Source organism: Equus asinus, chromosome 10 (genome assembly GCF_041296235.1).
Source record: "Equus asinus isolate D_3611 breed Donkey chromosome 10, EquAss-T2T_v2, whole genome shotgun sequence".
NCBI classification, from domain to species: domain Eukaryota; kingdom Metazoa; phylum Chordata; class Mammalia; order Perissodactyla; family Equidae; genus Equus; species Equus asinus.
The window spans coordinates 45,805,721-45,816,131 of NC_091799.1; the positions used below are offsets into that span (position 1 = coordinate 45,805,721).

The 10,411-nt window shown below is 50.6% G+C and overlaps 1 protein-coding gene across 9 annotated transcripts in view; it reads right to left on the minus strand.

The window, feature by feature from the left end:
* Positions 1-10,031, minus strand: part of LOC106822907 (coiled-coil domain-containing protein 180-like) — a 69,146-nt gene extending 59,115 nt beyond the window's left edge. For 2 of the 9 annotated variants that reach the window (XM_070519161.1, XM_044779188.2), the window contains exons 1-6: positions 9,762-10,005; positions 9,452-9,524; positions 9,172-9,317; positions 7,744-7,934; positions 4,849-4,937; positions 3,245-3,354 (exon numbers count right to left, since the gene is read on the minus strand). In XM_070519161.1, the coding sequence (XP_070375262.1) occupies positions 3,245-3,354; positions 4,849-4,937; positions 7,744-7,934; positions 9,172-9,291 (510 nt within the window). In that variant the 5' untranslated portion in view covers positions 9,292-9,317; positions 9,452-9,524; positions 9,762-10,005. Of the gene's footprint in view, positions 1-3,244; positions 3,355-4,848; positions 4,938-7,743; positions 7,935-9,171; positions 9,318-9,451; positions 9,525-9,761 lie in introns of all 9 variants that reach the window. The other 7 variants (XM_070519160.1, XM_070519159.1, XR_011506340.1 and 4 more) reach the window with 6 other exon arrangements.
* Positions 10,032-10,411: the final 380 nt, after the last annotated feature.

The window sequence follows — 10,411 nt, forward strand, 5'->3', positions numbered from 1 at the left end:
CAAAAGATGCAGAGAAAGCATTTGACAAGATTCAACAGCCATTTATAATAAAAACTGAACAAAATGGGGATAGAAGGGAGCTACCTCAACATAATAAAGGCCATATATGACAAACCCACAGCCAACATCATACTAATAGCCAAAAACTGAGTGCCATCCCCCTGAAATCAGGAATGAGACAAGGATGCCCTCTATCATGAATCTTATTTAACATAGTACTGGAGGTCCTGGCCAGAGCAATCAGGCAAGAAAAAGGAATAAAAGGAATCCAAATAGGGAGGGAAGAAGTGAAACTCTCGTTGTTTGCAGACGACATGATCTTATATATAGAACACCCCAAAGAATCCATTGGAAAACTCTTAGAAGTAATCAATAACTACAGCAAAGTTGCAGGGTATAAAATTAATTTGCATAAATCAGTAGCATTTCTATATTCTCATAACGAACTAACAGAAAAAGAACTCAAGAACACAATACCATTCATAATCACTACAAAAAGAATAAAATACCTCAGGGTGAATTTAACTAAGGAAGTGAAAGACCTATAGAATGAAAATTACAAGGCCTTTCTGAGAGAATTGGACGATGACATAAGGAGATAGAAAGACATTCCATGTACATGGATTGGAAGAATATACAGTTAAAATGTCCGTTCTACCTAAAGCAATTTACAGATTCACTGCTATCCCAATCAGAATCTGACTGACATTCTTTACAGAATTAGAACAAAGAATCCTAAAATTCATATGGAGCAACAAAAGACCCCGAATTGCTAAGGCAATCCCGAGAAAAAAGAACAAAATGGGAGGCATCACAATCCCTGACTTCAAAACATACCACAAAGCTACAGTAATCAAAACGGCATGGTACTGGTACAATAACAGGCGCACAGATCAATGGAACAGAATTGAAAGCCCAGAAATAAAACCACACATCTATGGACAGCTAATCTTTGACAAAGGAGCTGAGGGCATACAATGGAGAAAAGAAAGTCTTTTCAACAAATGGTGCTGGGAAAACTGGAAAGCCACATGTAAAAGAATGAAAATTGACCATTCTTTCTCACCATTCACCAAAATAAACTCAAAATGGATCAAAGACCTAAAGCTGAGACCTGAAACCATAAGGCTTCTAGAAGAAAACGTAGGCAGTACACTCTTTGACATCAATATTAAAAGGATATTTTCGGACACCATGTCTTCTCAGACAAGGGAAGCAATAGAAAGAATAAACAAATGGGACTTCATCAGACTAAAGAGCTTCTTCAAGGCAAATGAAAACAGGGTTGAAACAAAAACACAACCCACTAACTGGGAAAAAATATTTGCAAGTCATATATCTGACAAAGGCTTAATATTCATAATATATAAAGAACTCACACAACTCAACAACAAAAAATCAAACAACTCAATCAAAAGATGGGCTGGAGACAAGAACAGACATTTCTCCAAAGAAGATATATGGATGGCCAATAGGCACATGAAAAGATGTTCATCATCGCTGATCATCAGGGAAATGCAAATCATAACCACACTAAGATATCACCTTACACCCATTAGAATGACAAAAATATCTAAAACTAATAAGTAACAAATGTTGGAGAGATTGTGGAGAAAAAGGAACCCTCATCCACTGCTGGTGGGAATGCAAACTGGTGCAGCCACTATGGAAAACAGTATGGAGATTCCTCAAAAAGTTAAAAATAGAACTACCATACAACCCAGCTATCCTACTACTGGGTATCTACCCAAAGAGCTTGAAGTCAGCAATTCCAAAAGTCCCATGCACTCCTATGTTCATTGCAGCATTATTCACAATAGCCAAGACATGGAAGCAACCTAAGTGCCCATCAACGGATGATTGGATAAAGAAGATGTGGTATATATATATATATATATATACAATGGAATACTACTCAGCCATAAAACAGAACAAAATCGTCCCATTTGCAACAACATGGATGGACTTTGAGGGAATTATGTTAAGTGAAATAAGCCAGCAAGAGAAAGATAATCTGTGTATGACTCCACTCATATGAGGAATTTAAAACTATGGACCAAGAACAGTTTAGTGGATACCAGGGGAAAGGTGGGGTGAGGGGTGGGCACAAAGGGTGAAGTGGTGAACCTACAACATGACTGACAAACATTAATGTACAATTGAAATTTCACAAGATTGTAACCTATCAATAACTCAATAAAAAAATTGGAAAAAAAATGTAGACAAAGAGAACAGATTAGTGGCTACCAGGGGAAAGTGGGGGTGGGGGATAGGCACAAAGGGTGAAGGGGTGCACCTACAACACAACTGACGAACAAGAATGTACAACTGAAATTTCACAATATTGTAACCTATCATTAACTCAATAAAAAAAAAAAGGTTTACTAATTAGTTCACAACTGGAGCACACAGGCAGCCACCACTTTGGGCACATGCCATGCGCTGGGCGCTCGACTCTCTGCTGAGCCTCGACCTCAGACGCACTAGGTCCTCATCACAGCCTGTGATGTAGGTGCTGACATTAGGCCTGGCCCAAGGTTGGGGCTCCACAAATATTCGTTAAAGAAGTGGCCAATGAAAGAATTTCAAGTTTACTTCAGAAGAGGAGACTGAGGCTCTGTTAGGCTGTGTGACCAAAGCCACAGAGCTCATGGGGGAAAGCAGAGTCCACGTCCAGCTGAGAGGGCTCGGGACAGTGAGAGCTGGCAGGGGGTGCCTGCTTGGTGCTGTGAGTCCAGAGGCAGCTCCAGGAATCTAGGGGAACAATGTGAGTCAGAGAAGACCCTGGAGAAAGCCAGGAGTGCAAGCTGGGGCTAAGGGAGGACCCAGAATGTCAAAGGAGGGTCTCATTTAGGGACATTCCAGGGACCAGTGGGGTTGGAGATGAGGTCTCTGGAGAGAAACAGGGAGCCAAGTGAGGGTGGTGCCTCAGGGCCAGGCTGTTTGGCCCCTCATGAGTAGGACTGAGCAGGGAGATCAGAGGCTGGGCTTTGGCATCACACCCAGAGCCCAGCTCCCACTTGGCCCCTTACGTGCCAAGTCAGGCGAGACTTTCTCGGCCTCACCTGTAAAATGGGGGTGGTAACAGGGCTATGCTCCTAACAGGCACTCATAACAAGCCACTCAAACATGGCTACGACGGTTCTGTCTACACCCTGGTGAGCCACTGGACCTCCAGTGCAGTGACGAGCCCACCTTCAGAATGGCCCAGGAACAGAAGGGGAGAGAGGAGGAGGATTCTCACCATGCCAATCTGAGCGATCTCCTCCTTGAAGCTCCCCACAGTGCTCTGCCAGCCCTTCCTCTTATGGTCTCTTCGCCCCTGAAGGGTGATGGTGCTGGTCCTCTCAGGAACTGGGGGAGAACAAGAGAGGTGAGGAGGGTGTCCTCGAGCTCCAGGGCGACAGGGGAGCCCCTGGGAAAAGGCAGCACAGGCAAAAAGTGCCTTGGTTCAGGAAATGGACCCCCAAAGCGGGCCAGCAGTGTCAGGGGCTTAAGGAAAAAGAGAAAAGATGAAGGTGATCCATAAATGCCACAGGGAACGAAGTCTCACATATACAGTTAAATGCTGGAAAAAGGTTCCGAAATGCTAATGTATAGAATACGACCATTTATGGTTTTTTAAGTCTTGTAGAAGCAAATACCTGCGCAAATAAGAATAACCAACACTCACACAGCACTGACCGTGTACCAGGTGCTGTTCTAGCTCCATCCCTCCTCAGGATGGGCCCAGAGGCAGCTTCTGTGCTCAGGCCCTTTTTACAAGTGAGGACACTCAGGCATGGGGCCTGAGGAGCAAAGGCAGTCAGCGGCTGAGAGGGCTGTGGATGTGGGCCCTCTGCTCGAGGGTCTGTGATCTCTCCCTGTGCTCTGACGTCCCCTGAATCTCTATGAGAAGCTGGGGCGGGGGGACACTCCAGGGAGGAGAAGGGGTGCTATTGTGGAGGGGAGTTATCACTTTCTGCTTATCTCCTAACGTGATTTCTTTATGTGAGCATGTTCTACTTTATTAACATAAAGAAAAAGAGCGTCTGTACTAGGATGAAGAAAAATGAGAACAATGTAACAGAGAGGAAGAAAATATACACTGAGAAATCCTCTATCCTTTATCAACCGGTGTTCCTGAGTAAATGCCAACTGTGCAGTTAGCCCCTTCCTCCTCCTCCAGCAACAGGCACTGAAAAGAAAACTGTGGGGAGAAGGCAGAGGGGAAAAGGCCAATGGGAGAAGGCCGATGGGAGAAGGTTCACGGGAGAAGGCCAAGGGAAGAGGGCCAGGGGAGAAGATCCAGGTGAGAAGGCCGAGGAGAGAAGGTCCAGGGGAGAAGATCCAGGGGAGAAGTTTCATGGGAGAAGACCAAGGGGAGAATGCTGAGGGGATAAGGCTGAAAGGAGAAGTTCCAGGGGAGAAGGCCGAGGGGAGATGGTCAAGTGGAGGAGTTCCGGGGTGAAGGCCAAGGGGACAAGGTCCAGGGGGAGAAGTTCCAGGGGAGAAGGCCGAGGGGAGAAGGCCAAGTGGAGAAGGTCCAGGGGAGAAGGTCCAGCGGATTAGATCCAGGGGAGAAGGACAAGGCGAGAAGGCCGATGGGCCAAGGCTGAGCGAGAAAGCCGAGGGGAGAAGGCTCCATGGTGAAGGCTAAGGGGAAGCGCAGGGGAGAAGGTCCCAGGGAGATGTCCTGGCAAAAAGGGTGAGTGGATAAGGCCAAGGGGAGAGGGTCCCCTATGTGGCTGAGCATAGGGACACAGTGGGAGCCTCAGCTGCTCCTACATCAGACCTCCCAGATTGTGTCCCCAGGGCTCAGTTTCTGGCCCAGCCCAGGCCTGCCCTCATGGCTGAATGGAGGCTCACCGATGGCGTCCATGAGGCCCCGGACTTCTCGGGCAGCAATGGTGCTCTCACTCTCTAGAGATTTTTCCTTCTTGGTTTTTTCCTTTTCCCTGAGGCACACACAGAGGAAAACAATAAACCTCCAGCCCCCTCACTCCCCCAGGGCAGCTCTGGCACAGGGGGAGTCTCCAGAGGGACCCTGGGCATTGGCAATAGCCCAGCCCACCTGATTCCCGAGAGCCCCCAGGCTATGGCTGTTTCTCAACCAACACTGCCCAGGTGTCTGCTGCCAGCAGATACTATGGTCCCTAGAGGAGAAGCCGGGGCTGCGTCAGGGAGCTTGCTTCTGCTCTGGCGGCAAACCAAGTGTGGATGTGAGCAGGAGCCATTTTCCCCATGTGGAAACTGAGGACCAGAAGGGGCGTGAGCAGCCCGGGAAAGCCAGACCAGCGCTAAGCATTCGGTATGCTCCTTACTTGCTCCTTCAGCCACCCATCCTATGAGGCAGCTGGGGTCACCCCATTGTCTAGGACAGGGGAAGGGGGCTTGGAGAAGTCACAGTACAAAGCAGAGTAGGGCCTCCCAGACCCACACGTGATGCCAAGGTGCACGGTCCATGGGGTTTGGGTGTGGGAGGAGAGAGATCCCAAACTATCTCAGCAGGGAGGACCAGGGTGGGTGAGCATGAGCGTAGCTTTGGAGGAAAAATCCCTGAATGCACCGTCTGCAGAGCAAGCACCGCAGAAATGCAGCAGTTCTCAGGGACGCCTGCCATTCCTGGGGGCCCCCGGGCGCGCAGCCCTTTCCAGACATGTTCTTATGTAGTGCTCGCTGCAGACCTGGCCGCGAGGAAGACCGCAGGGCCCGGGCTGCAGTTGATGGGCCCAGGCTGGCTCTCCAGACATGGGGCTTCAGCCTTGTCAACCAAATGTCCCTGGACTAAGAGGCAGTCCCACTGGAACCCAGGTGCCCGGACCACAGGAGCTGCTGTCGGCTCTGGCTTCTCGGCCACTTGGTCTGGGGACATGGGGACTTGGCTTGTGCTAGTGGTGATCCATCCCTGCCCTGGGCTCCTCTTCCTCCACCCAGAGGCCCTGCCCTGCTTGAATTAATGCGCAAGTTGACTGCCTTTGGCTGGCCAAGTTCAAGAGGGGACAAGGTACCCCAGAGAGACACCGATGCTGATTAGTGACCTTAGTCATTTTGAGGGTGGCAGGGCCTGGCAGGTTACAAACACATCTCTGTTCCTGCCACAGGCCATAGGGAGCTATGTTCTGGATCTGTGTCCAGCACAGAGCTGGCCTTGTCTGTCTGTCCCAGGAAGCCAGCACAGCACAATGCCAGAACCCTCCATGAGAAGTGCCTTTCCCAAAACACTGTGCTGTGGGTGCCAAGAGCTCCTGGCTGATGCTGTCTCAGATGCTAAACCCTGGGGAAGAGGGGACCCTCGGGAGGCACAGGGAGATGTCGGGGGACCAGGGGCCTGAATGAGAACAGGTCAGCTGAGAGGAGGCTGGGACTCTTGTGGGAGCCAGAGCCACAGCCAGGCTGTGAGACCGTCCTCCTGGGGGGGTGGGGTGGCATGGACAGGCCCCAGCTGCCTCTGGATCCCTGCATCGGGCATCAGGGACATGGACTGGAGAACGCTGACCTCCAGTCTGGGCTAGGGTGGCCAGTGGGTTTCCCCACCTGTAGGTAGTTAAGGGCACTGAAGGTCAGAGTCTCAGGGGAGCTTTCCCTGGGAAAAGTCAAAGGGCAGGGCAGGGCAGAGACCTTTACCCAGCATGGGGTCAATCCCTGCCCCAAAGGAGGAGGAAGGGTGGGAAAAGCAGGCAGAGGAGGACTGACTCCCCATCCCAGAGTCCTGGACCAGAGAGGGGTTCCTGGCTTGTGCAGGGCGCGAAGAGCCAAAGGGAACCCCAGCTCCAGCTACATTCTCCCAGGCGCTCCAAAGGATGGGACCCCTCATTTTTCTTTCCTTTCCTTTTTCCCTACTTAAGGAGTCTGAGCTCAGGGAGCTGAAATGGCATGCTCAGGAATCTCAAGTTAACTTCTAAACTTGGAAGTCAGAAGGAATTCCTCACCTCTCTGCCCCACCCCATCTGCCCCATCTCAGGGAAGGGTGCCTCTGCTCTGCACCTAAGTGCTCAGACCAGAGACCCAGGACCCTCAGGAGCCCTCTCCTCCCACCCAATCTGTCACCCAGTCTCGTGGCTTCTGCCTCCAAAATACACCTGAACCCCTCACTCTCCCTCTGCAGCCCCCCAAACTCACATGGACTGCAGTGGCCTCCTTGCTGGCCTCCCTGCCTCTGTGCAGCTCCCACATCCCACACTCAGCAGCCTGAAGGCCTTGAAAGCGAGGATCAGCTTTTCACTTCAATAAAGTCCAAAATACTGCCTGTTGCCTGCAAGCCTCTCCTCACCTCATGTCCCGCCCCTCTCCCCAAGCCCACCGACTCTTCGGCCTTCTGGAGTGGACCAAGCTTGTCCCTCCGAGCCTTGCCCATGCTTCCCTCCCCTCATCCTCTGGTCTCAGCTGAGGCCCCTCCTCAGAGAGCTTCCCTGACTTCTGTCCCACCGTCCCGCCCTCTGTGTCAGAGCCTTTCCATCTTTGCGGGGACGTGCTTATTTATTTACTATCAAGGCCTCAAGTTCCAGGAGGGTGGGACCCCCATGCCCGGTGCTGGCTCTAGGCCCTCAGTCAATAGCTACTGGGGGGGAGGGGAGGACAGGAGGGAGAAGCAGACGATCCTGCGTGGTCCTGCACGGTCGGTGTATGACCTCCCTCTTTCAGGGGAGGACACTGGGACTTCATTCCTACCTGGCACTCAGCTTGTATGAGCTCTTTAAGAGTTTTTGAAGACTCTAACGCACCCCCAGTGTGTGGGGACGTGGTCTGGACAGCAGGACCTACCTGTAGAGAACAGGGTTTTCCGTGACCCAGTCATTGGGTAGGCTGTGCACCCACTTCCGCTGCCGAGGAGATATCATCTCCCCTTCGGGAATATCTGTCTTCTTCATCAAGGGATTCCTGCCATTCTTTGGGGTCATGGAACACTCCAGAGCCCGCTTCCTGGTGGCCGCCAGGGAGCGGACCAGCTGCACCTGAATCCACGGAAGATGTGGGTTGGGGGGGTCAGAGCTGCAGGCTCCCTGCACCCTGAGGCTGACTATGCAGTCTCAGAAGGTCACATGGGGACCACGAGCAGGAAGGCGCTTTGCAGGGAGGCCTTCAACCCCAGGGCACACCCCCTGCGGGAGGGCTCTCCAGCCCAGAACAGTCATTCAGCTGCTCCCAGGAAGGCATCTTTTAAGAAATTTTAATGAAGACCAAGATGCTCATCCAGGCATTTTTTATAATCACAAGGAATTGTAAAAATGGAACTGTCCAATAACAGGGGACTGGTTGAGTAAACGTGGTATGTCCCTTCAGTGGAATGTCAGGCATTTACTAAAAATGAGACTTGGGAAGGATTTTTTTAGGACATGGGAAAATGCTTATGATATGATATACCATCATGTGTATCAATTAAAAGCACAGAATAAAAATTATAACTAAAATTATACAGTATGAGCTCAAAATTTAAAATGTATAGAAAAACGACTGGGAGAAAATCTGCTAAATGTTAAGAATGGTGTGTTGTTTCCAGGGAGCAGGATCACATGAGTAATCAGTTTCTTTGGTCTCCTTATGCTTTTATAATTTCCGAGCCTTCTACAGAGAGCATTATTTAGGGCTCAAAGTAGGAATGAAAGTCCCTTTTAAATAAGCAGCACGGAATTTCAAATGAAGGGTTTGAGTGTGTGTTTCTTTTAAGACATAATTTTGTCTGTGCAGTTCTTTACAGACAACAAGGCCATTCCAACAACCTATATGGTTGTCAAGAGGGCGTCACTTTAATACATTACGGGAAGTCCCAGGCAGCCACCAAATGTGGAGAAGTACATGAACGCCCAGTGACACGAGATACTGTTAACAGGGGAAAAGCAGGTTTCAAAACACGAGTATAGAATCAAACTCAGCTTTAAATAGAAAAATTAGAAATGCCTTAATGCATAGGAAAAAGACCCAAGGTATCCGATGTTTAATTCTGGCTATTTCTGAGTAATTTTAATTTAATTTAATTTAAAATTTTAATTTAAATTGTCTGACTTTCAAGAATAGGCATTCTAATTTTGTATTCCTACATTTTAAGAACCAGTAAGAATTATTTTTAAAATCAAAGCAATTTCAAAGCCCTATTTCATTAGAGTCCCAGGTAAGGGGCCTTCAGAGGGAGGAAAGTTTGGGGAGCAGCGGGAATCGGGAAGCAGGAAGAGGGGGACAGAGGGGCAGGCCTACCTCAGCCTCGAAGATCTGCTGGTAGACATTCCCGCTGGGGACCTGAGTCACCTTCCCCACTGAGGACACCATGGCCGCCGGCTGGACGCCCCTGCCGGGAAGCCGTTGTCCAGGAATCATGTCTGGGGTTTGGTCTCTATTGCGACCTGGAGGTTGAGAAACCAGGCTGAGACCCTCTGCTCCGGGAGAAAGCATCGGGGCGCCTCTCTGGCCTCAGGGATTTTATTTTAAACAAAAAGCAAAACAACGGAGAGGGCGAAGAAGCGAAAAAGAAACAAACCTGAAGCAAGAACCGAACTCCTGGAGAAGCGGGCTCTGCCAGCCGCGCAGGGCGCACGCAGATCCGAGAGAGACTTTGGGGCGAACAACAATAAATGGTTATTGTTTTGTGCTTCACTCTCCCAGCCTCTTCTGGGAAAAGCCGACCCGCCCAAGGTGGCAGCTGGGGGGATTTCGACTCCGGCGTTGGACCCCCAATCTGATGCTGAACACGGTTCAAGGACCCCCCTCACCTCCCACCCGCCACTGGACACAGTGAGGGGGAAGTAGAGGAAGGGAGAAGACTGACTGTAGCCACGCAAATTAGGCACCTAGTGTGTGCTAAGAAGACCTGGCAAGTTCCTCTCGTGCGCCGTCTCCCCCAGCCCACCAAGGAGCGGGACAGCCGCTGGACATCCCATCGAAACCCCGTCAAGCGCGGGGAGGCCCTGCGAGCAGGGGACCGCCTGGGCCCGCACCTGCCGAAAGCACCACGCAAGGCACCCAAGGCCTGTCCAGCCTCAACTGCAACAGGACACACTTGGTCTCCAAGGCAACTCGAGGGGAGGGAGCCCCGCGGCCCCGCCCTCGCTTCCTTCCCGCGGAGGGAGGGGGTTGCCCTTGGCAACCTGAGCAACCGGGTCGGAGCAGCGAAACTAGTCAACCCTTTCCCGGTGGCAGTTTCTCCTCTCTGCAAGGGGATACGTCAGGAGTCAGGAGCGTCCAGAGCAGCGCACTAAATATTCTGAAAACTAGGAGGGGACAGGGGATGCAGCTCTGAGCCACTATGGTCGAGAAAATCCATCCTCTCTTTGCCTGGGTTAAAACCAACCTCTGCTGGAAGTAGCACAGAGTAGTGCCTGGCTGTAGAAAGGAGCAGACAGCGTCTCTAAAAGAGGCCAAATCTTCCTCAGATGAAACAGCAAAACAAACCAAGGACTGTTGTGAAAAGAAATGTACACAGCAGCTCTGTGCAGAGCTA